The sequence below is a fragment of the Hesperophylax consimilis genome, chromosome 27 (assembly GCF_061612785.1).
Source record: "Hesperophylax consimilis isolate HC1 chromosome 27, BYU_Hcon_1.0, whole genome shotgun sequence".
Classification (NCBI taxonomy): Eukaryota; Metazoa; Arthropoda; class Insecta; order Trichoptera; family Limnephilidae; genus Hesperophylax; species Hesperophylax consimilis.
In genome coordinates, this window is record NC_142862.1 from 16,130,796 (window position 1) to 16,157,442 (window position 26,647).

Here is a 26,647-nt window from a genome sequence, read left to right on the forward strand (position 1 = left end):
TGATTCCGTCATCCCACTGGCTCGATAATGATACGAAATCGACAAAAACAGGAGACAGTAAGCAGAAAAGTAAAGTTCACTATGGTTTGCAGAGCAGCCATTTTGGGATTTTTATGCGCAGGGTGTCCGATTTTTGTCGATTTCGTGCAGTTACCGAGCCAGTGTGACGACGGGCTAGCAAGAAAATGTGGAAAAAATGTAGTATTTGCTTCAATTAAAATAATTTAATCAAATGGTCCTTCGAACCAAAGATTTCAAAATCATATGAAACTTTTAAATTTATTTGTACGGACTGTGATTGCAAGATTAAACTACTTCCCCGACAAAATACTATTTCATACCCAAATAATACTAATGAATGAGTGCTTTCAGTGCTTTGGAATCAAAAAAAACTTTGGAATTAAATAAATAGGTCACCTCTTTTCTCTTTCCAGATCTGAACCATCGAAAACCACCTCACAAAAATCTGGCGCATGTTTCGAAAACAATAACAATTACAACAGCTTCGAACCCTTAACAAAATCAGAATTCAATATCAAAAATATGGGTTTAAATATTGAATCAGAATACAATAACAACGTGGCAGTAAAAGATTATGACAACAATAACATAGAAGACAAAGAGGCCACTAGAACAAAGGATAATGTGTCTGATGATACACTTTTGAAGCCATTGCCTGGTAGCGTGAAGCATTTCTACTATGACACAAACGTTTTCATCACCGGAGGAACCGGGTTCCTGGGCAAGGCTTTGCTGGAGAAGTTGTTGAGGTCTTGTGAGGGGATCAAGTGTATCTACATCCTAATGAGGCAGAAGAGAGGACTGAATGTGGAGCAGAGACACAAAGAGCTGCTGAAGAATCAGGTCAAGATCTTCTTAATACCTTTTATTATTCCTATACCAACTAACATTTGTCACATCAGACTTCGATCACTCCTTCTTCGGTTCAACAGCTCGATTGTGGAATGACTTGCCGGTCTCTGTGTTACCTCTCTCCTTCAACAAGGTTCTCTATAAGTCCCAGGTTCATTTCTTCCTATCCTCAAAAAGATTCTTCACAAATCATCCTCAAAGATGACTTATTATTAATGCTAATCAACCCAAAAATCAATCATCATTATACTTTTTGCCATGAGAATCCCAAATTATATTGTATTATATCGTGGAGTTACTGCCAAAACTTGTTAACTAACAAATACATGTTTTAGAGTGAATTCTATTTTGAAGAATGATCTTCATTTTGAAATCAGGGTTTGGCGAAAAAATGTTAATCTTAATTTGAAAAAAATCATTAGAGCTTTGTTTCAAGCATGCTTATTTTTAAGTGCTTTTACAACATTTTTTTGTCTTTAATAATAAAAAAATAAAGTTATAATGTTACAAAAAAGCTACCGCTTTTAAACCTACTTAAGGATATAAGAGGGGACCCAAATTTATTTCAGACATAGATAATTAAAACATAAACATTAAAATCATCGCTAACTCAACAAACAAAAAAATGTTAGCAAGTTTTGGCAGTAACTCCAGTAACCCTACGATAAATATATTTGTTTTTGCAGATATTTGACAGAATCCGCAACAAGTGGCCCGAGAGGCTGGAAAAGATTAGGCCCGTGGAGGGGGACGTGTCGCAGGCCGACCTGGGCATGAGCCCCGCGGACAGCAAGGTGCTGCAGGAACAGGTCAACATCGTCATACACTCGGCGGCCACCATCAGGTTCATCGAGCCGCTCTCGGAGGCCCTCACGCTAAACACGCTGGGCACCAAGAGGCTGATCGAACTCTGTCACAAGATTAAGAGTTTGAAGGTATTATTGCACTTACCTACCAATAATTCATACTATTTGATGAAAGTTTGCAATTACTTCAGTGCGTAATAATTATCATCATCCGATGCCCTGATTAAAAAGATACAAAAAAATTTTCATCAATTCTTTTTTTACTAATTTAGACTTCGAATTCCTTTAGAATCTGTAATCTCCAGAATTTAAACGGGCTTTAAAACGAAATTATTTAAAAAATCTTACCATTCATAAATCTTAACTTCTTTTCAATATTTTATAATAAGCCATATTCTCAAACTTCCAGTAATTGTTTTGTTTGTTGCCTCCTTATTGATCCTTTTTTTAATGTCTGCTCAGAAGATTCTCATTTCACAAACTGCCTCCTGTTTTAGTTGTAATGTTCTTGTTTTGTCTTGTCCTGCTGTTATTGTTATTCTTTGTTTTATCATCACTTTGTATAAAATTTATATTTAGTGTTATATTATTAGATCTGTATTGGGTAAGGCACACTGTAGGAATAATTTTAAGAATATGACCACCAATACTAAATTACCTTTTTAAGTTTGTTAAATGAAATGACACTAAACTGCGCTATATAAATGTTATGTTATTATTATTATTCTGATTTTTTTACTAAATTCTTTGTTATTTTTGACATTTTTCGATATTATATTTTTATGTAAAATTGTAAATTATCAGTTGGATAGCCATGATATATGTATTAATGTTGATTCACTCTCATATTCCTACCATTAGGTGTAGGTATTATTGTGACAATTATACCATTAGATGGTTTCCTAGTATGTTTTATTGTGACAATTTTACTAAAATTCTGTTATAAACCGATTACTCGCAGTTGGTAACTCTTTTGCGAATGAAGCTGATGTTTTTAATATGCCTCTATTGAAGTATAAATCTGTATTTAAAAAAAAAATGTAGTGCACATTTTGAAGAAGCCACCGCTTAAAAAAGTTTTTTTATCAATCTTATAATGTTTACTGTCTTTCTTTCTTTCTATATTTTATATTATTTACTAGCTGAACTACTTTGCTACGTTTGCTACTACATCCAACAGATGGCGCTGTTTTTACCTGTCACAGGTAACATCTATATAATCCCGACAACCTTTGAATTACTCTTACAACCTCGTTACAGGCGTAAATTGTTTCGTGTGCCATGTTCGAGAAAATATTTAGCAAAGCGCCAAGCCTAGGAGGAAACTCAACGCTTTGAAGCACTCGAACAGATCAGATTGCTTCGGAATGACCTTAGTTTGCGCAATTCCAACTGCATTGCAGACAAATCTCTCTTCGCATAGCCAAACACCTTTTCCCCTAATTTCGACAGTCGACCAACTAACGTTTGATTGAAAAGCTGCCATCTTAGTACATATTTGTATTTCTCAGAGCATAGTCCACGTGTCAACCGCCTACAGCAACTCGCACAAGAACAGCGAGATCCTGGAGAAGTTTTACCCGGTTGAACACGACCCTGACTCGCTTCTGCAGTGCTCCGCCGCGCTACCCCAGGAGCTGTTAGACATAATCACGCCAAGGATTCAGGTACTAGCTTCACTGACTTTATACGCCTTAATTCCTCAGAGCACATGTCCAAACACCGCCTACATCAGCTCGAAGCTAAGGCCTAGAACTACTGACAGCCTCCCTTCATAGCATCAAAGTCAACAGTTACCGCATGGTAATATATTCTAAGAAGTAGGTCGATTCGAAACGCCAGCCCCCTAAAACGTGACCCTTAAATGCACTATTGTTTATAAATTCAAACCTTTGATTCACGTTTCATTCCAAATTTTCCAAGGCATTTAACCGTATATCTCACCAAGGGCTTGTCAGCATCCTTGTGCACGTAGATTATAGATTTATTGATGGAGAGTTCGGTTCAAACAGGTGTTGAAGATGTTATATATAAGTCATTCAATAAATACTGGAGCCCCGCAAGAAAAAATTCTGACTAAGAAGTTGTTTTTGTTGTGCCAATGACGTGTTGTTGAGGTCACAAAAAAACTGTACATGATAGCCTTTTTACCATAAATCCCAAAAGGTCACATAAAATCAACGGCTTGGAGAACTTTGAAGCGGGAAGATAGGTGGTTATCAAGACAAAGTTTCCTATCGGGGTAAGAATAACTTTATGAATTTAACTTTTCAAATTGACAATCATGTATGATCAGTGGCGGCTCGTAACTTTTGGGTGTTCTAGAGTGCTAATATTACAAAAAAAAAACTATGATACCGACTTATAGGTATTTTGTATAATGATCTCATTGTATCTAAATGAGCTAGTTTTATGATCTTCCGTGTCCTAGGGCTCCCATCCCAACACTTACACCCTGACCAAGGCTTTGGGGGAGCAAATCATTCTGAAGTACGGCGCGGGGCTGCCCATATGCATCATACGCCCTTCCATCGGTAAGTTTGTATACTTTACACACAAATATGAACATGTAACACAATGTAACTTTTCGATAACCAAAATTATATGCGAAATTTCAAAGAGCAATTAATTTTATACTTCTACTTGACAATCTTGTCCGGTAGTTCTTTGACAACTTTGTAAATCAAATTTATGAACAACTCTCTATTTCTTCATGTGTACCAGCATCGTTTTAATCAGACAAACGACCTCGTGAATTTAGATTTATTTATTTGAATAGATCAAGGAGATCGTTTTGAAAGTAAATACATACTTAATACTGATATTAAATAAGGATTTTACTGGAAAAGCTTGAGGACTCCATCGTGAAAAACGGAGGAAGACAATTTATGAGCCCCACGAATCACCAGAGTGGAAGATACTCGCATTATCGCCCTGGTGTATGAGCACCTTTCAGAATTGAATCGTTGCTTGAAATGGCTTTAGACATGATGTTCCTGAATAGCCGCATACTTACTCATATTCCCTGTTCCTCATATATTTCCCTCCCCACTACCTCCAGTCTCTCAATATACCCCAATAATTGGGGATGGAATAGTGGCTTCAGATGATTAGAAACGCTGGAGACTCTTGTGTTGTATTCACACAAAAATAAATCACGAAATGCGTCCGAAACGTCAGCATCCGCGGTTCTCTAAGCGTCACAGGACTTTAGGGAGTGGAGAAAACTAATACTAGGAAATGTAATGAAGAATCAAGATCAGTAATGAGGGATCAACTTAAGAAATAGATTTTTCTGTAAAATTTTTCATGTTTCATAATTTCATTTTTTTAATATCGCTTTATTCATTCAGAAAAACACAATTATTTGCTTTGAAACATCGAATCGAAGAAATGATATCTTCATTACTTTGTTCCGTTTTTCGTGAATTATTAATAAGCGAGGCTCCCCATACTAATACCTTTGTACAGTAGTCAGTCCAATTGGTTTGTCTGACATCGCCTTCTCTTTCATATATAATTCATTCGTTACTGGGATATCGATCCATACAGTCAAGTAATTATGTATTGTTATCTATGGTTTCTCTGCTCTTGAACAAGGAAATACAAATATGTTATGATATATTTGTTTTCCTTATTGCTATTGACGTCCTTAGTGGTCGAGGGGTAAGGCTCTCGATTAGCAAGCCAAATGTCGTGTGTTCAAATCCCGACCTGCGCAAGTAAAATTGCGGCACGTTTCAGAGTGGAATATACTGTTAGTATTGCCCTGGTGTAAAACCGACGTTTAGAATTGAAACGTTACTAAACCCAGGCTAAATTCGTTTGAAGTAACGATTCAATTCTGAATAGTGGATTTACACCAGATCTGAATAGCCAGGTACTCCCCCATCTCCTTCTCCTCCCCACGAACTCCAGCCTCGAAACATACTCCAATTGGCTCCAAACGGTTGGGAAAGATTGTTTAACAGAATTTGAATAATTCGTCAGATTTCTGTTCCGTTTTTACCCATGTACTGTGAAACAAACGGCCATGATGAAACATTAAGGACGTGTTGTTTCAGAGAATTTGAACAATTTTTCAAATTTCTAAGTTAATTTTCAAGTTCTGTGAAAGTTCTTTTCAATTTCTGTTATTGTTTCAGTTCTGTCAAGTAATTGGCCTATAATGAAATAATAAGAGAACTTGAACAAGACATTCACAGAACTCAGAAATGAACGTTGAAATTCTATGAATTGTTCAAATTCTCAGAAACAACCCGTCCTTAATGTTCGTTATTCTATGAAACAACCCGTCCTTACAGTCAGTCACAGCCGAATTTAGTGTTTTTGATTATTTACAAGTACCTACTTGCCTAACGTTCCGGTAAAGGAAATTATCTTTACGTTTTAAAGACTAAGGGATGTAAAATTAAACCCAGTAAATTTGACTCAATGTTCGATTATTATTATTGACTTCCTGGTATTAATCAATTTAGAATCTAAGGGATGTAAAATTAAACCTTGTAAAATTGACTCAATGTTCGATTATTATTATTGACTTTCTGGTATAAATCATTTTGGAGTCTAAAGGATGTAAAATTAAACCTTTTAAAATTGACTCAATGTTAGATTATTATTATTGACTTTCTGGTATAAATCATTTTGGAGTCTAAAGGATTTAAAATTAAACCTTGTAAAATTGACTCAATGTTCGATTATTATTATTGACTTTCTGGTATAAATCATTTTGGAGTCTAAAGGATGTAAAATTAAACCTTTTAAAATTGACTCAATGTTAGATTATTATTATTGACTTTCTGGTATAAATCATTTTGGAGTCTAAAGGATTTAAAATTAAACCTTGTAAAATTGACTCAATGTTCGATTATTATTATTGACTTTCTGGTATAAATCATTTTGGAGTCTAAAGGATGTAAAATTAAACCTTTTAAAATTGACTCAATGTTAGATTATTATTATTGACTTTCTGGTATAAATCATTTTGGAGTCTAAAGGATTTAAAATTAAACCTTGTAAAATTGACTCAATGTTCGATTATTATTATTGACTTTCTGGTATAAATCATTTTGGAGTCTAAAGGATGTAAAATAAACCTTGTAAAATTGACTCAAAGTTCGATTATTATTTTTGACTTCCTAGTATAAATGGTTTTAGTAATTTTCAAATGCTTTTTTTCCAGTTACTGCTGCTTACAAAGAACCTTATCCTGGATGGATAGACAATCTCTTTGGAGTCACTGGTAAAAAAAAACTTTATTTTCTAATGAGCTCATTTCTATTGAATAGACGAAGTATTTTATTTAAGAAAGTGCCTAATAATTTCATAATCCCGTAAAATCTCTTTAGGTGGTTCCTCGGAGATTTCTATTTAGGCCCCGTAGGAAGCGTTCAAAGATGGTTTGAAATGGAGATATGTAAATACGAATGGTAGAGGGAGCGCGCTAATTTAAAAAAAAACGATAATAATTAAGCGAAAATTGTGAAAATCTTTAATAAAACACGACTCGTTTGAAATATAGCAAAATATCTCTCCACAAATGCTATAGTTGCATTTAAAGATACACTTTTCATGCCTACAAAATATTAAGTAACCGAACTAAACATGTTTTAAATAAGTTTCGGAGTTTATTAGCTACTGAGGGAATTTCATATAATTAAAGTTTCGGAATAAAAAATGTATGGATATTATCTTCAAAAATAGCGTATATTTTTTTTGGAACTTAAAAACTTAGAGTTTTTATTTTTATTTTTATGTGACACCTCACAAGAGTGTCCCTGCCTGTGCAGTGTACAGACAGGGGAACTATGTCACCACCCGGTTGGGCGGCGTTGTGAGGCGGAATAAGGTAGGGGCTGTAGGAAGGGATTTGTTAGTGCGGGCCTTGAAGAGGCTCGGATTATAGTGAACGGGTGTTCAGTTCATGTCCGTCGAGTTTCACGCACGTGCACCGGTGCATAAGGAATCAATGCTGCTAGCTCCTTGGAGCAGGCTCCATTGAAATACCTGTAGAACAGACTCAGCATGCCTACATTGCGTCTATGCATTAGAGAAGGCAATCGGTCTGTTAACAACAGATTGTCAATCAGACGGATCGCTCTCCTTTGCACAGATTCAAGCAGGTTTATCAAGTATTTTGGGGCACCAGCCCAAAGGTGGCTCCCAAATTCAATAGTTGGGCGGACTTGAGACTTGTACAGGGTCAGCAGCTGGTCACTGTTGAAGAATCTCCTAGCCCTGTACAAGATGCCCAACTTTTTGGAGCCCTGATTTACTCGGGCTTCTATGGATCCCCGATACTTGAGCTGGTCTGATATAGTAACTCCAAGCATTTCAATGGAGTCTTTATTGGGGAGAGTGCTCCCATCAAATTGCACCAGACAGTCATTGATCTCCCTCTTTGCCGAAATCAGACACGCTTGGGTTTTTGAGACGTTAAAACTGACCAAGTTGGCCTTACCCCAGGCACGAACCATCTCGAGGTGGTGGTCAATTTTTTGCTTCAAAACTTCCCGAGCTGTTAGGACATCATAGGTGGAAGGCAGCCTGTCAAAAAGATAACCCTCGTGAACGGTGCTGTCATCAGCGTAGCAGTGAATTGGTGCACATTCAACGAGATCGTTGATGTGCAATAAAAACAGCGTCGGAGACAGCACAGATCCTTGTGGCACCCCCGCATTGATTTGGTGCGGTGAGGAAGAAGAGCCGTCAACCACAGTTTGAATTGTTCTTCCCCTCAGAAAGTCTGCAATCCAACTATGCAGGGTTGGGTGGATCCCATACGATGGTAACTTCCCGATAAGCGCCCGGTGCCAGACTCTGTCAAAGGCTTTGGAGATATCCAACCCAACGGTTTGAGTTTCACCAAAATGTTCCATGTACCGCCCCCAAATATGCGTCACATATCCGAGTAGATCGCCACACGATCGGTTTCGACGAAATCCATATTGCCGATCGCTTAGGATATTGTTATTCTCGAGATATGTGAGCAATTTGTTGTTAACCACCCTTTCTAATACCTTCGAGAGTATGGAAGTGATGGCTATGGGGCGGTAGTTAGAAGGGTCGGAGCGGTCCCCTTTTTTTGGGATTGGGTGGACGATTGCCTTTTTCCAAAGATCTGGCACCTTTGCACCTTTGAGAGAGAGCCTAAATAATTTCGAGCACTGGAGTCATTTCTGCAGAACACCTCTTGAGGACCGAGGCAGGTATTCCGTCCGGCCCACTGGCTTTGTCGACTTTCAGCTCGTTCAAGACTCGGAGAACCTCTCTGTTCCGGATCTTCGGTTCCTCCATTTGAAAACCGCAGTGCGAAATGGAAGGGGGAGTCTCTCCGTTATCTTGAAGAGTTGAGTTTTCCGCGAAAATTTTGCCTAATAATTCAGCTTTCTCGCGGGCCGAGTTAGCCAGCCAACCATCAGGCTTGGTCAGAGGTGGGAAAGTGGTTCTGCAGAAATTTCTTCCGATCGAGCTAGCCAGTGACCAGAAAGCACGGCTACCAGTGGGGCAGTCAGCCAGCTTTTTCGCAATTCTCTGGTCTTGATCGCTCTTAGCTCTATTTAGAACTCTCTTACAATCCCTTGCCCTTTTTCGGTATTCCGAAAGGTTATTCATGGAGCTAATCTTCCGGAGTGCATTAAAAGCCGTATTTTTGAGTCTGACAGCTTCAGCACAGCGATGGTCAAACCACGGTTTTGTGCCCGCTCCAGAGCATTTGACGGAGAAGGGAATGTAGCAATCCATTGCTGATGTGATTAATTCTCCTACCTTGCGTGCACAAATTGATGGGTCCTCGGAGCTAAAGCATACAGTACTCCAAGCAAAGGTGCCGAAGAAAGACCGCATGCCGTCCCATTTTGCTGCCCTGTAGTGCCATACCTTTCTCTTTACATGTTTGTCGGGTTGACGGTTCATGGAGAATGGGACAGAGGTGGTAATCAGGTAGTGGTCAGAGGATCCTAAGGGCGCTGTCACCTCCACTCTGTACCCGAGTGGCTCACTAGTGAGAAACAGATCGAGTAGGTTGGCTCGATGTGATGGGATGTTTGGTATTCTAGTCGGAGATTCTACGAGTTGGCTTAGTCCATGGATAAGAGCAAAGGATTCCGCTGATCTACCGGCAGAGTTTGTTGGGCCCAAGAACTTCAGGCATTGTTCATTATGAACATTGAAGTCCCCCAGGATTACAAACTCGGCCGATGGGTAACGGGGCAAGAGAATATCTACAGTGTTACTCAAGTATTTAAACAACTCAACAGTGTCTGATTCGGCAAGGTTTGGTGAGCGATATAGGCACGCATAAATTCTCATCGTACCGGTGAGATCCACACGTACCCATAACACTTCTGTTTTGCGCTTTCGATATTTGCGAGACGAGCGCAGCTGATGTCAGCACGGTTGTAAAGGCAGACACCTCCTTTTGGCCTGAAAAGGCTTTCCAGATGATATCCTGGGCAGTTCAGATAGGAGGTATCTGGGGGCTCGGCAATCTGTGTTTCCGTAAGGAAGAGGAGATGGGGATTTTGTGAGAGAAGGTGGTGGTGGATGGGAGTTAGGTTGGTGTACAGACCGCGAATGTTAGCGAAATTCACCTTCATCCTCGGTCCACACTGAGGACTCCTACTATTCGCTGTCGCTGAGTTTATATTAATTTGTTGTGATTTCATATTTTTAAGTTTGTTTTATTTGTTTGTGGGATTTAGGATGGGTTGGGAAGGATTAGGTTAAAAAGGTTTGGTGGGGAGTTGGAGAGTGGAGCAACTGGATACACCAAATGTAAGGTATGTTCTTCTGACTGCGGTTCCAGGCAATGGGCAGGAGAGTCCGGCTGTGGAGGTCGCCCAGTGCGCCCCAAACGCAGGATGCTGGGTCCTCACCGGTCACGAACCGGCACAACATCAGCGGCAGGGTTTTTTCGCTGGCTAATGGGGCAGCCCACCCTTGGTCGTGAGCCCAAGGGTCGGACCCCTGTACTATCCAGCGGCCCGGACAGCGATAACCGGTTTACTGGATCTCCCTCAACCGGCCTCTCCCAGCCCAGCCCGCCCCTCAGTAAGTAGGGCGACCCATTCATCAGTGTGATCCAGAACGCACAACCCTCCATGAGCCCGGGCACCCCTGCTAAGTCACCAAACGTAGCGAACCACTTCAGGTTACCTGTGTCAGAGGTGTTGGTAACCCAGAGTATGGTTCCCGGGGCGGCGGTACCCATTGACCACCTCCCAAATTAAAAATGTTGACGAGAAACATGTTATAAATCGGTATAAATTGGGTATGCGGGGGGGCTTAAGGCGAAGCTCAGTGCCAAATCACTATTTTGATTAATCTTTATAGCATGTGATAAAAAAATTAAATGTTATAAAAATATGAGATTCGAACCCGGGTCCTGCTTAGCGAGTGTCGAACGCTCTGCCTCTAGTCCGCGAGGAGAGGTATCTCGCGCGACGAGAACCGCGTATACATCGTTTTCAAACACGGCAAATGAATAATATCACATAACGTCTCGTTAACGCTTTATATAGCGTCGAATCGAAGATATATCGGCAGTGTGAAGTCATATTTGTCGTTTTTCAAAATATTTCCGTATATTTGTCCGTTTTGGAAAAGATCTATCGTGTTTTAACAGTCTCATACCCGTATGGAGTCTGAATTTGAAAAACATTTCAAAATTTTGAAAAACTCACTTACGGCTGTGTTTTTTACTAAAAAAACTTGTCACGCACGTCTGCGAGGGTAATTAGTCGCGTTATCGGCCTTGATTAGTAATTTTAATGATTCAAAATAAAAATAATTAATCAAAATACCGAGGGACTCTACCGGCTCGATTTGTAAGCTATATTTCGACCAAAATATCATATAGTCAAAATATCTAAAAGTCGCAGCACGAGAGCATTTTATCACTTTTCCTCGTATTAAAAAAATCACAAAAAGAAAAAAAAAATAGTTAAAGCGGGGATCGAACCTCGGTTCTTCACGACGAGAGTCGGGCGCTCTGCCTCTAGACCGCGAAGCTGAGTTTGGAGAGTGACCTAAACTAGGTATATAATATTAGCTAGGCTCCTATAGCGAAATGATCACGGTTTTTCGTGACGGTCATGAGTCGGTTTTACTCCGGTCCTCGAAAATGCATAACGCGCGTAAAGAAGTTTCACTTCAATAAAAACCAGTTTTGTGCTTGAAATCGAAAGTTTCTAGACTCCGTATGTCAAGCGATTTTAATACCTAAAAATGAGGAATACCAAGAATATACACATTTTTGTCTTGTAGCTTCCTCTTAAGGCGATGCACCATGTCGTGTAACATTTGGGATCGGGCTGCTAACAACAACACTCCTTGTGCAGATGGCGATAAGGTTTAAATTTCCACTTAACACTAGTCGCCTGTTTTGATTTATGCAAGAAAAAACATCGCCAAAAAGGGTATTGTTCTAAAGAGCTTAATTTTCCAAATTATTTACAAAACCATAACCGAAAAAAGGATTCATAAGTAGGAGAATTAGAACTTCTTCTTCTTCCTAGCACTATCCCAACTCATTGCCTAGGTAGGCTGTTGGGGTCGGCTCTTCTCGTTCTCAGGTTAAAGCTTCTTCGGTTCTGAGTCGCTTTCTTAGCTGTCGCTTTCATCTAGGCCGTTTCTCTGTAGGATTTTGGAGCATTGGGTCATCCAGGAGTTCTTTGGTCTACCTCTGGATGACTGTCTTTGAAGCTCTATAGACATTGCCTGCTTCACTGTGTGGTCTGGTGGTCTCCGTCTTATGTGCCCATACCATCCTAACTGTCGTTCCTCTAGCTTACTGTTTATGTCAGTGACACCCAGGCTACCACGAATGCGTGAGCTTTTAATTTTATCTTTTAATGTTACTCCTGCTGTCCATCTAAGCATTCGCATTTCTGCTGATTCGAGTTAAGGAGAATTAGAACTATAAAGCGGTTTTTATATTTCCAAGTCCAAGATGTGTTCTATTAACAGTACTTAATTTAAGCATCTAAAATATTTCTAACGTGTAGACTGTGATAGAAAATGGGAGTTAGTTCCATTGGAGTTCTATGGGAGTCTCTGGAAAATACCTTGGAAATCCATCCTAGACTAGAAGATCCGTTGGCAATGCGTTTGAGCTTCTAGAAAACTTTACATAATCGAATAAGTTCAATGGAATGGACAAACTAATCATCTAACAATTGTTTGTTTGCAGGAATACTCATGGAGATTTCTCGTGGCACTATCAGAAGCGCCATCTGCCGGGAACAAGGCATCATGGACCTTGTGCCGGTGGACATTGCCGTCAACTCCTGCATAACGGCTGCCTGGAATCATACCAAATACAAGTAACACCGTCATTCCTTCAATATAACTTTCTGTTCAATTTTGTAAGACCTTCTCTATGAATATGTTGTGGTATTGGATTACTCCGAATATTCATGTATTTGATCTGAAAGTCATTCCGGTAAGGTTTAATCAAAAAATTTACCCCTATTTAAAAAAGGCATCACTATATAGATGAGAAAGCCGACACACAGAAAATTATTGCGAGATTCCGGGGTAGAGAAAATATCTTTACAAAGAACTGCAAATTCACACGATTTACTGAAATGGCTCCACCTTTTATTGAGATCTAAAAAGCCGCTAGTAACCATCCTTTCTTCAGACTCTAGACAATTTTTCTCAAAGCATCTTTAAAAGAACTAGCATTGTTTTGGTTACGCATAAACCCAAGGAGATCTCAACAATGGCGCCCAACGGGGGGCAAAAAATTACTTAAGGCGACACAATCTAGCAACATACACTTTTTAATGAATTACGGCGAATTCTTAACTGTAATATATTTATTTCAAAGCGATTCTTACGGATTCAAATTATTTATATTTAAGATTAATAAAAAAGTACCTTGCCATTAAAATAGTTTACGCAAAACGGTTTAAAAAATTTATAAAATGTTTTTCAACTGTAAAATTTTCGGTAAGCACCAGATTTTATTTTTCTAGACGATGAATTAGTAACTTTACAAGGCATTCATTTAGAATCATCTGAGATTTAAGTAATACGTTTATCAGATGTAATTTAAATAAACGCCGCGTAAAGATCTATTTTTTTAGACCTGCCTGGGCAAATTCGACCGTATATCCATCCAATACGCCGATCCGCGCACCAAATATTTTTTAACACGCCTTCTTCACTTACGTCGTTAAGGTTCCCACATTGTTCTAGAGTGTTTGCTAGGTACATTTCGACCGTAGGACCGTCGACTACACCGGGGCCGCTTTCTTTACTAACGTCGTTAAGATTACCATTTTATTTGAGTGATTTTCGTCGTTTTACTGGAATCCAGCTAACGATGGATGGGATTTATTCTAGGAGAAGCGAGCCGCTGATCTACAACTGCACCTCGGGAGGCACGAACCCGCTGACCTGGTACGAGTTCTCGCAGTTTGCCGTGAAGCACGCGCGCGAGTCTCCTACCAAGTACGTGATGATGTACCCCAACTTCAACTACACCACTAATCGCCTGGTCAATCTGTTCTGGGAACTCACCACGCACTACCTGCCCAGCATCGTGTTCGACATCATCATGAAGGCGCAAGGAAAGAAACCCATGTAAGTTGAACAGACTGCACATCCCGATAAAGCCCAACTCACTTTCATCGTTTCCAGCCAACATACAACTGTACTTTATAATGTGACATTCTTACTTAGGTAATATTTGGAGGAAAGGTCGAGGACGCCTTTAGCTTTCCCGCCCTGTAATAAGAAAGTTACTCTCATCAAGGACTCTATTTTTATTGAAGTGAAACTTCTTTACGCGCGTTATGCATTTGCGAGGACCGGAGTAAAACCGACTCATGACCGTCACGAAAAAGGTCACTCTTCAAACTCAGCTTCGCGGTCTAGAGGCAGAGCGCCCGATTGTCGTCGTGAAGAACCGAGGTGCGATCCCCGCTTTTACTATTTTTTTTTTCTGTTTGTGATTTTTTTAATACGAGGAAAAGTGATAAAATGCTCTCGTGCTGCGACTTTGTCAGGCTTACATATAAGAAAATATCAACATTTTTTTAAAGAATTTTTAAAAAAATTACATAAATTTGTTAATTTTAACCGATAGTCTCCCGAAATGTCTAAATCCATTTAGTGAGACTCTAGACCGGCAGGTGTTCACTCGAGTAATTGGCTAGAATTAATGGTCGGTACCTATATGATATTTTTGTCGAAATATAGCTTACAAATCGAGCCGGTAGAGTCGCTCGGTATTTTGATTAATTACTTTTATTTTGAATCATTAAAATTACTAATCAAGGCCGATAACGCGACTAATTATTCTCGCAGACGTGCGTGACAAGTTTTTTTAGTAAAAAACACACCCATTATTAATTAATATACGGACAAATATACGGAAATATTTTTAAAAACGACAGATATGACTTCACACTGCCGATATATTTTCTATTCGACCCTATATAAAGCGTTAACGAGACTACTCTACTAGATCCTCGAGTAGGATCCCAGTAGGATCCCGGTAGGATCTTCTCTTATGAAATGCACGAACCACAACAGCACAGCATAACTATATATTCAAGGGTGTAAAATTATTTAATAAATTACCCCTTGATATACGATCGGAAGAAATCTTCGAATAATATAAAAAAAAAAAAAATTAAAATACTCTTGTACCACCTCATAACTTTACTTATTGTCTAGAAATATGTTTTTGCCTTTTAAATTCTTTGAATCATTTATTAACTAACCTATATTTTTATTACTTTTATTGTTATTTTTTGTTTTATTACTAATATTTTTTGTTTAATTTAAACAAATGTTAAAATATTTTTGTTGTCCTCTCCTAAACACAAGCAGCTGCTTTATTAGGAGAGTGATTGAAATATTTGTGTTTATATTGTTATAAAATTGTAAATCTTGTTTATATGTTTCAATAAAAAATAAAAAAAAATAAAAAAATTATGGGTTAGTATTTGTGTAAGGGTTAGCAAGGCGAATTTTGAGAAAAGAGAAAAGGAAACATTACAGTAAATAGTACTAGAACTATACGGGAAAGTGCAAATAACCAGACATCAAATATCATTAAAAAAACGGGAGGAGGCGCAATAACGGAAAGAAAATCACCTTAAATTGTGTAGGAACAATCATCTATCCTATATATATAAAGTTCATAGTGAACTGGCTAAATATAGGTAACATAATCCTCATATGGATGTAAGCACAAATTAATAACAATAAAATAAGAAAAAAACACTAAAAAGAAATGAAATCACAAAGACAAGAGCAGAAGTTGGAAAAACCTACACCAACAAAACAGAATAAAACCGATTTAATACTTGTGTCATAAAATGAATGACAACCGTTAGAAGTGCGTCCTCCTTACACCTGCTAATAATATATTTTATGTAAAACGTTTTTCAACCATAAAATTAGCTGTAAGCACTGGGTTTTTCTATACGATGAATTTGTAACTCTAGAAACGCTCTAGAAACATTTGAGATTTTAGTAATACGTTCATCAGTAATAATTCAAATAAACACCACGGAAAGATATTTTTTAGGCCTGCTACGGCAAAGTCTACCATAGGTTATTACACGACTTCATCATTTATGTAGTTAAGATTCAATGTGTTTTAAATTTTAAAATATAAGAAAACAAATTTTCACGATTTTAGATGCAATTTTTTGTGAGTTTATAGTAATTATTGAAAATCTATATATTGCCAAGCCAAATTAGTATAATGAAGTATAAAATAAAATAAAAAAATATATTAAAAAAATCGTTTTTGAGTCGAACTTTTAATTTATGTTCGACTAAAATATATGTTCCACGTGGTAGAACCTCCAAAAAAGCTGTCATGTAACAGCTTTGTATGTTTTTCACCTGTTTTTGTAAAAACTCAATAATAATATTCATGCCCGTATGTTTGAACAAATAACAATTTAAAAAACCCTTTTTGCAGTATGATGAAACTGGCAAGACGCTTCAAGATGGCCACACTGACCGGCGAGTATTTCGCCATGAACCAGTTCACCTTCGAAATCGATAACATGAAGACCCTGTTGAAGGATCTGGAGCAGTTTGACGAGCACACCGAGTTCCTTTGCGACGTGAGCCCGTTAGACTGGAACGCCTACCTCGGCTGCTATCTGATGGGAATCAGGAAGTTCATCTTGAAGGACTCCATGGATTCAATGCCGGGCGCCAAGCGAAAAGTTCAAAGGTACCAACCACAGACATAGGAATTAATAGACGAGAAGATAATGGCGAGGGGTAAAATCAACTGTTGAAGAACGAAGGGAGTAAGGCTGACTGTGATTCGTCAATAAATCAATCTGACAGTAAATAGGCATCTCGCATTATAATATCACCATTTAGTTCTTAAAAGTAAAATCTGCTTTTGAATGAATAGACATTTTTACATGGGAGCGCAAATTACTCGCCACGTTATGAACTAATTTGCGAAGTCCAAATTCGGCAAAGTAAGGCAGCTTCTATTTTCAGAGTCGTAGTTAGTTTCAGAGTATTTAGTTAAGACACTTTTACAAATGTTTCATAATTTACTTACCCCAGTAAACAACGATGAGCACACTTGAGAATCGCTACATTGTGATGTGATAGTATATGTTTCTAAAACTGATCCATATAATACGGTGTGAATAAGCTTAAAATAAAGTAAAATAATGCTTACTTATGGAATGTAATACGACAATTGGGTTTATTCTCTTTTTCACATCTATTTTTACAAGTTTTCATATCACAAGTCAACATTTTGCAGTGTTATTTCGTAAAATGAACCGATGATGCATCGACCATAGTTCGCACAAGAATGATGACGTCACGTTTTCAAATTTCACTTGAGGCCATACGCGAGCACAGCCGGCTCCAATGGAACCGGTATGGGGAGTGGGGATAATACGCTTTTAATCACTTAGGGCAGGTCTACTAATATTCATATGTCTATGGTACCAACTCAATAAAACGACACAATACCCTAAAATAAAGTCTTAACCCCCGCATTCCCAATTTCTACAGATTTATAACAAGTTTTTCGTTAACTCTTTTTAAGTTCTAAAAAAAAAATATTTTTGAAAATAATATCTATACATTTGTTATGCCGAAACGGTAAATATATGAAATTCCATCGATAGAAAATTATTAAAAACACGTTTTGTTCTGTTATTTAATATGTTATAGGCATTAAAAATTTCATAGTGTATCTTTAAATGCAACTAAAGCTTTTCCCTTTCAAACCATCTTTGAACGCTTACTACGGGGCCTTAATGACGTAAGTAGATAATCGCGGCGTATTGGACGGACCTATGTACGGTTTAATTTGTACTGGCAGGCCCAGAAAAAAAAAATCTTTTCGTGGGGTTCATTGTAATTAATTGTGAAAAGCGTGTTACTAAAATCTCGGATGTTTCTAATTTAATCCTAGAGTTACTAATTCATCACCAAAAAATAAAATCTGGTGCTTACCGTTAGTTTTATAGTTGAAAAACGTTTTATAAAATCTGGTGCTTACCGTTAGTTTTATAGTTGAAAAACGTTTTATAAAATCTTCAAACCGCTTTACATAAAATACTTTAATATTAGGGTACTGTTTTTATTAATCTATAATACAAGTAACTTATATCCGTGGGTATCGGTCTGAAAAAAAAATTTACAGATACGAATTCGTTGAAATTAATTAAAATGTGAGACCTCGAGCAAACGCCCGTCGTGTAATATACTCGTATAATGATGAAATATGTGTTTGTTTATTTGTACACGCCCAATTAGGGCTTTTACATATGATACAATTAAAAATACATTTGATATAATCAGAGAGTAAAAGAGATATAACAATAAAATATGTACCAAATAAAAAAATATTAACTTAACAAATAAAGAAATATTAACTTAATTAACTTAGAAATATTAATTAAAGCAACAAACAGAGTAAACTACAGGATGCACATTCCTATAAATTTGGATACATTGAAAATTTATAAACATTACAAAGCTATCAAGATAGACATACAGATTTAATAACAATGTTTTTATAAGCTGATAGACATTCAGTACCGTTGGTGTTCATGTGATATTTATTCCCTGCACTGTGCAGTCGGTTCATTACTGAATTTATTTCTGCTTTGGTACCTGCAATGTTACAATGGTAAGGTACCTTCTGACGAACCATTCTACTAGGCACATGAAAGTCAATCAGCCTAAGGAGTTTAGGGGAGTCAAACATGTTAATAAGAATTTTATAAAGAAAAAATAGATCAGAACATATTCTTCTATCTTTTAATGTGGCAAGGCATGACTTTCAACAGTGAGGTGTAGTTAATGTTTTCTATAGGAATTTCTTATCTATAATTTATGTTTCGTAAAAATTTTTGTTGGATTCGCTCGATAGATTTTTCATGAATATTGTAAATTGGATTCCAAATGGTTGAGTTGAGTTCTAAATGGCTTCTAATGTGTGGATGAAGAATGATTTAATAGCTTCTTCCACACAACACACGTGAGCTGTTCCCAACTAAATAAAATAATTCAGTCAAAAGGTTAATATAAAGTATTTGAAATCAATTTATTGTGAGTATAATAATATTGTATTCGGGCCTTCCTACCAAAGTATTAATTTATGTGAAAACTTAGAAGAAGTATTTGGACTATCTTGAAAGCAAGTTGTCGGTGTTTTTCGTGTATAAAATACGCTTTCGTGTATAAGTTCGGTTTGTTGTGTCGATAATTATCTCGGGGTATCGCGGTGGAACTCACTATATTGTGATTGTGTTGTGTACTTCTTTGCAGAGATACAATGGCATAGAATAAAGAATAATATAAGAAGTGCAAAGAAGCGAAGCTAGCAGTCCACAATGGAGTACTGATCCTAATCCTGATGTACAGCAGTAAAGCATAGAACTAGCAGAGAAAGAATGAAAGTAGACTGAAACTAATGCTTTAGTAATAAGATCTCTGTGGAGAATGTGTGGTAAAATAATGTGGAATGAATTTTTCAGATGGATTTCCTATTAGTATTTAATAATATTATTTATTTATCTAGAATTTGTGCCATTTACATCCATGATAGTTATTGACGTCATGTCACATACTCCGTTTAAAGTTTGCCAAGTTCAAATTATTGTCAAATACATTTATATTGTTTGTATCTGTTACCAAGACTGTGTAAATGTTGTAATGGAAAATGAAAACTATAGTTGGAATGAGATGTATGTATGTAAAATGTTGATATTTGCCTAGTTGTTCGTGTAGGTATGTGTAGATTTATAAATGCAGGAGTTCACAACAATCGAATTTAGAGTTGAATAATTTTAATAAAAATGTTAGGTCGTTTATTTTTCTTCTGTTTTCTAATGTCGGAATATTTAAAAGATTCAATAACGACAGGTAATTTATGTGTTCTAAAGGGATGTTAAGTTTAAAAATTACGAAGCGTAGAAATTTTCTTTGAATTTTTTCAACATTATGAATATGTACATTGTAGAAGGGCGACCAAACTATGGAGTTATGCTCCATCAGGCTTCTAACTTTTAAGTTTTTAATTGTTCTTAATATAAATCCTTATGTTTTCATACCCTTATTCACAATATGTTGAATGTGGGCCGTTAAGTTATGAACTTGCTTAAATGCTTAAATAAATGTGTTTTTTCCTATTAGGTTATACTGGATTCACCGCTTCATACAAATCACCACAGGCTACTACGTCATGAAGATGCTATTCCGGATGAGATAGAACCCACAGGGATAAGCAGAGGAGAAACAGCAGACGATTATTCACATACATATCATGCCAACTTGTTCATATGTCATTGAAGAAAGCAAACACTTTGTGACTTGGCATTATACAGGGTGTATCGGCACGTACCCGACAAAATTTAACCAGCTATTCCCTTAGCACATTTGGAGTAAAAAATGTTATGGGCACTTTTCTGTCCGGTAACATTTTTTTTAATAAAAAATTTTTCATTCATATTTTCACCACATGTCACCACTGTTTTATCCTTTTTCAAAGTTTGAAAACCCATCCGGCAATATTTTATTCGAGTTTCGTTGAATAATGTACATACGTACCTACATTGGCGCGCTTTTACAATCACAACGAAATGGTATGGCACCATTCGTCTCATTTTTAACTATTATTATTTAGTGTGTATGAAGAGCGAAGATGCTTTTTGACACACTTGCTAATAACAGCTGTTGAACACGAGAAACAATGCCAATGACAGTGACAGAGTGTGGATTATTTATAATTTTTTTTTAATTGAAAAAAAATGTTACCGGACAGCAAAGTGCCCATAACATTTTTTACTACAAATTTGCTAAGGAAAAGCTGGTTAAAGTTTGTCGGGTACGTGCCGATACACTCTGTATAAATTAAAAATATTTCACTTTGTTTTAAACCAATTTATTTGAGTTATATAGGTCGACCGGTTTATATTTCCTGTTAATATAATAATAATAATAAACTGTTTATATTTCCACTGTCCTGAAGAAGGTTGAGTGCAACTGAAACCGGTCGACCTAAGTAACTCAAATAATGTGGTTTAAAACAAACTTTAAAAAGAATCATTTGTTAATATGTCGTTTTATATTTTCAAGACTAAGAACAAATAATTGTTTAAATTGGTAAATTTACGGGAAATATAATTATAGAATCTCATGGCCAATAGTCGTCGTATGACACTCCTGGGTTATCGTCCACCCCGATGGTGAATAATACAAGGTTGTCCAAAACCTTTGTCCAGGAAGGAAGTGGAGCAAAATGTGGTGCAGAACCTTCAAAGACAGCTTTAATAAATAATTTTGTATTGTCTTATTTGCATTGGTGTTGTTAACTTGGTGGATGTTTAGAACTCCTTTAGTCAGAAGAATGAGCTACAAAAATGCTACCTTACCCAGAATACCCAGTGCCGTATTTAACCCTTAAATGCATGACTTTTTTTATTTAAAAAAAATATATATTTTTGCATTCATTTTATTAATTAAAAATAGGGAAAAATAATTAAAAAAATATTTATCAATAAATTTTGTTTATTTTGAGAAAAACGTTATTATATCATATGTGAAACACTATGCATCCATGTCTTAAAAAATGCTCTTACCTAATGTTACAAAAATAATTTTCATTGAATAAAGCGAACTAATTTATGACTTATACTTAAAAAAAGAAGACAAATAAAAACATGGGAAAGTATTAATTTAAATGAAATGCCGTAAAACAGTTTTTGTTCTTATTAAAACATAGAGGGACTTTGTACTTTTTGTAGTGGCAGTACGTCAGACCATTGCAGGTAGGAAGTCGACACCTCTGCCTCTTTTCGTGCCATGTTGACCAATGAGATACCTCATCGCTTCTTATGTCTTTTGGTGGGACATTTAATTTTGGGCCTTTTTTCTTCTTCTGTAAAACGGGCTCTAAACTTCCACTTGGCCGACCAGTTCGTTTGTTGGTAAACTTAGAGTCAACGGTGCATAAAGATCGAGCAATTAGGGTTTTAAATTGGGCGAGACGCACAGTATTTTTTGTATTGGCATTTTTTTGATCTTGTACTCTTCTATATAGAAACCAAGAATTTACTATAGTCATATCAACTAAGTGGTATAACACCCTCATATACCATCTATTGCTTCTCATCGCAATTTTATGGCATCCCATGACACTGTCCAGTAAGTCAACTCCTCCCATATGTCTGTTGAACTCTATTATAGCAAATAGGCAGTTAACTGTGGCCTTAGTTTTCTTTTTTTTTGTCATAACGTTCAACAGTTTTCATTGGAAGTTCCCCTGCAAAAGACGATAGTAACGTGACCACCTTGTTATCCTTCCAAACAACATTAGACATTTCAACGCCTTGATACGATCCATTAAATTCCGAGCTTGTTCCTCGTGGAGCATTTTTCATTATTTTTTCATCTGGTAGCTTACATTCAGGGATTTTATTTCTCCTAACTGTCCCAAGAGATGCAAATCAGCCGCAGTAATATTTGCAGGTCTTGAAACACCTTTTTGCAGAGCGTAGAGATTTGACTGTTCTAGTATTTTATTGATAATAGCATCTGTAAAAAATATTTAAAAAAATCGAATGGGGTTTCCAATTCCATCATATCCGAGGGCAATTGCCTGTTTCCTGTAAATTCCATGTCGGAGTCTTCAAGCTGCTGGTTTTTTTTCTCCACAAAATTGACGATTTCACAACTTTTGAAGTAGACGAAACGGGCGTTGTCGTTGTAATATCAGTTTGGCCACTAGATAAAACATTAGGTAGATTATCACCGTCAACATTATTTGGTAGATGATTCTCAACCGGATATCTTCAGGTTCACTTTGATCATCTGAATCGTAATTTTCTACGGCGCAATAATTTTCATCAGCTATACTGTCATCATCCGTAAAATCCATTCCATCTTCACTGTCAGATAAGCGATTAATTATTTCGTCCAACTCCTTTTCGGATAAACCCCTCTTTGCCATTTTGAAACAACGTTATGCTATAATTAGTAATGACTAAATACAAATGTCAAAATATGGTCTCAGTGCATAGTGTTACATATATGATATAATAACGTTTTGTCATATTTAGACTGTCAAAATACATAATACACATTAAATTTATATTTAAAACACATAAACATACCTTATTATTTGTGAAATAATATAATTACGATCCAACTCGTCGAAAAACACTATATTTTGATTTAATACTGTACATCAAAATGCACACAATCTGTAACCTCCAACCGTCAAGTTTAAAATCAAAATTTCAAATTATTGTGTATCATCTATTGTAATTTTTCGACAGCATTATTATGCAGAAATAATGTAAAAACAATACTGTAATACCAATACCCACCAACAGATGTCAAAATGAATAAGAAATAAAAAAAAGCTAATTATATCAGATGTGTTACACTATGCAGTTAAGGGTTAAGATCTAAAGACGCTGCAAAAATCTAATTTCGGAGCAATTTTCTAACTAAAAACCTGAAAAAAATTATTAAAAGTTTTTTTTATTAAAATGTAGAGAATTTCACTCCACCGTTAATTTAGACCTTAGTGAAATGGTGAGATAAAAATGAATAACAATTATCAGTAGGCTTTTTTTATATTTGATAAGAAATGGTAGTCATGACACCTTATAAGTTAACTTGGATATAGATTAGTGATTTATATAGATAAATAGTGAATAAATAGATTAGTATAATATTTTCACAAGTTAACTTTAAACAATTTGTGGTGCGGGCCTCTTTGTGGTGCAGGCCCACAGGCTTATAGTAAATACGGCCCTGGCCTGATCGTTATTCTCAAATGGTAATTATAAATTCAGCAAGGTTTTTTTATCATTTAATACAAATAATTTGTGTTTCGTTTGGTTTTGGCAAATTCATCAAGGAATTAATCGTTTTCATTAGAGGTGCGTGTGAGATTCAAAGTGCTATTTTAGAAAAAGCTACCAAAAGTTTTAAATACTCTACATAAACAAATGAATGGTTCAAAATAATATGGTAGGACTATTCAGTGACTTTCATATGCGCCTGTTAACACCAACATGTGTCATTTCACGAATAAAAGGACCAGTCGTAAAATGACTTACTAATTGAATCCAAGTCTATACACGTTAAGTAGAGTAGTGAACGAAAACAATGACATGTTTTGAAGGATCTTGTGTCCTAGTTTATCGTCTTAGCACAGTTCCCGCTAAGCAAACACGTAAAAAGGAAGCTGTAATATGGCATCAAGGGATTGTGACCGGGTTTTCCAGCTTAACACACATCCCGACATCACGTCAAGTCTCTACGAGTACATACGTGAAGGGTTGTCACTGTTTTCTCCGTGATTGTGTCCCAGTTTTCTTGTACCGGGTCCCGAAAGCTTACGCCTTGCGAGGTAAACGGAAGCTTTAACACAGAATTAAGGGGATGTTACCTGGTCTACTAGCTTACCACAAATCCCAGCGTCTTGTCGTCAAGTCTATAGGCGTAAACGAAAATAATGGCGAGCCATGAAAGGTTGTGGTTTTCTTAGTTTCTAAGAAAGCTTATCACTACGTCTGTAGACGTATAGAATTGTTATTTTTTATTGTGTGAGTTCGTACAACTATTTAATGTTTAAAATATAGTTGTAAGATAATCATTGAAAGTGCCTTTAAAATAGTTTTAGTTCTGTAAAATGCCTTTTCACAGCCAACAAGTTGAATGTAAGAAGTATTTTGATAATCTGTGTAGCAAACTGTTTTCTCCTTTTTTATTAATAAAACTTTTGTACACACAATTCATGTTTTACAGTTGGTTGTTTTATACTACTCTTCCATTAGAACCACTATGCTTGTGGATGGAAGAGGAGTGTACATTTGCAAAAAAAAACATTTTAACTGTATAAAATTATGGTACATGTATAATTTTGAGAAGTGGTAAATAAATTTCTATTCGAATTATGTTTTTTTTTTTAAATTGGTTACATCGCAATCATGTTTATGAATTTCAAAGGAATACATATTTATATATTTAGAAAGGTAAGACAGTTGGTAAGTTTCCGCTGAATATACATGGAATTTTCTAATTCTCTCTCGATTATATTGTGTTTGAAGATGAAGACTTTTGCGTGATATGTTTTAGGGCAAGAGATGATCAGTTTATTATTTGATTCTTTTTGCACTCCATATAATACATAATGTACATCGAGGGCCGGTCCAGTGCGGGCGCAATTGGAGCTGTCCCCTCCGGGTGCCTAATTGCCTAAGCGCTTAGTAACTAACACATCGCCCTTGAGATTATTTTTCATAAAAAATGATTTACACAAAAAAAAAAAAACAAATTATCCAAACATTATTGATGACACTGTCCTAGGTAATCACCTACCCTACTTGATTACCTAGGACAATGTAATCATTTTCTCAGGTAATCACCTACCCTACGTGATTACCTTGGACAATGATTACATTGTCTTAGGTAATCACCTACCCTACGTGATTATCTAGGACAATTTAATCATTGTCTTAGGTAATCACCTACCCTACGTGATTATCTGGGACAATGTAATCATTGTCCTAGGTAATCACCTACCCTACGTGATTACCTAGGACAATGTAATCATTGTATTAGGTAATCACCTACCCTACGTGATTATCTGGGACAATGTAATCATTGTCTTAGGTAATCACCTACCCTACGTGATTATCTAGGACAATGTAATCATTGAATTAGGTAATCACCTACCCTGTGATTACCCAGGATAATGTAATCATTGTCTTAATTAATCACCTACCCTACCTGTAATCATTGTCGTACTTACGGCCGAGGCGTCTACTGGCCTTGACAAGAGCCTCTGGCGCCGTTTGGCTAAGTGCCGGCCCTGCATATATCGATAAAATCCTATAATCTACGGTTATTATCAGAATTACAATCATTACATCACTAGAGTTAAGATTAAGTTTTACACTTTACACAAAGTTTTTGTTATTAAATTTTTACGTCACTGGGTTTTTTTTACCGACCCCATCAGTCTCGCTCTAAAACTGAGTATAATCTTCACGAACAAGTAGCCGCTGATTAACTTCATGAACAGGTCGAGCCAATATAATCTGAAACAAATTGAACAAATAATAATCAACAATAATATGATGAGTGCTTTATGAATGGAGAATAGTTTTAGCGTGGATCTACAAATTATACTATGGAAAAATAATATTTAAAAACTTACACTAAATGTCAACAAAACGAAATAATTAACATTTTCTATAACGGCCAGAGGACAATCAGCTAAGGATTATGCTCTCAAAATACATGATTGTCAAGGAAAAAACTTAACGCAATCATGTCACTGCCCCACCATAACACACTCCAGAAACATAAAATATCTCGGCGTTGAAATCGATGAAAATCTTCGATGGGACACTCACATAAAAACTCACATTACAAAGAAACTTACAAAGCTCATGTACTACTTTAGAAACGTACGCAATATACTAAAT

The 26,647-nt window shown here is 36.5% G+C and overlaps 2 protein-coding genes across 2 annotated transcripts in view; one reads left to right on the top strand and one right to left on the bottom strand.

The window, feature by feature from the left end:
* Nucleotides 1-543: 543 nt before the first annotated feature.
* On the top strand, nucleotides 544-20,412 carry LOC149410655 (putative fatty acyl-CoA reductase CG5065). Its single transcript, XM_089648303.1, has 9 exons — nucleotides 544-864; nucleotides 1,560-1,808; nucleotides 3,191-3,346; nucleotides 4,111-4,213; nucleotides 6,862-6,921; nucleotides 12,871-13,003; nucleotides 14,031-14,270; nucleotides 16,630-16,890; nucleotides 20,337-20,412. Exons 1-9 carry the CDS (start codon nucleotides 544-546, stop codon nucleotides 20,410-20,412), a joined length of 1,599 nt encoding a protein of 532 aa, XP_089504429.1.
* Nucleotides 20,413-23,747: 3,335 nt separating this feature from the next.
* The window catches only part of LOC149410656 (putative fatty acyl-CoA reductase CG5065), a 31,148-nt gene continuing 28,248 nt past the window's right edge, over nucleotides 23,748-26,647 (bottom strand). The window contains exon 10 of the mRNA XM_089648385.1: nucleotides 23,748-26,257. Coding sequence (XP_089504511.1) covers nucleotides 26,149-26,257 — 109 coding nt within the window. The 3' untranslated portion in view covers nucleotides 23,748-26,148. The remainder of the gene's footprint in view (nucleotides 26,258-26,647) is intronic.

Bases quoted from the DNA above. Each gene is read 5' to 3' on its own strand.
- LOC149410655 (XM_089648303.1), top strand. From the start codon at position 544: ATGGGTTTAAATATTGAATCAGAATACAATAACAACGTGGCAGTAAAA. The intron at 13,004-14,030 runs GTAACACCGTCA...GATTTATTCTAG, and splicing joins TGGAATCATACCAAATACAA to GAGAAGCGAGCCGCTGATCT. The intron at 16,891-20,336 runs GTACCAACCACA...TTTTCCTATTAG, and splicing joins GCCAAGCGAAAAGTTCAAAG to GTTATACTGGATTCACCGCT.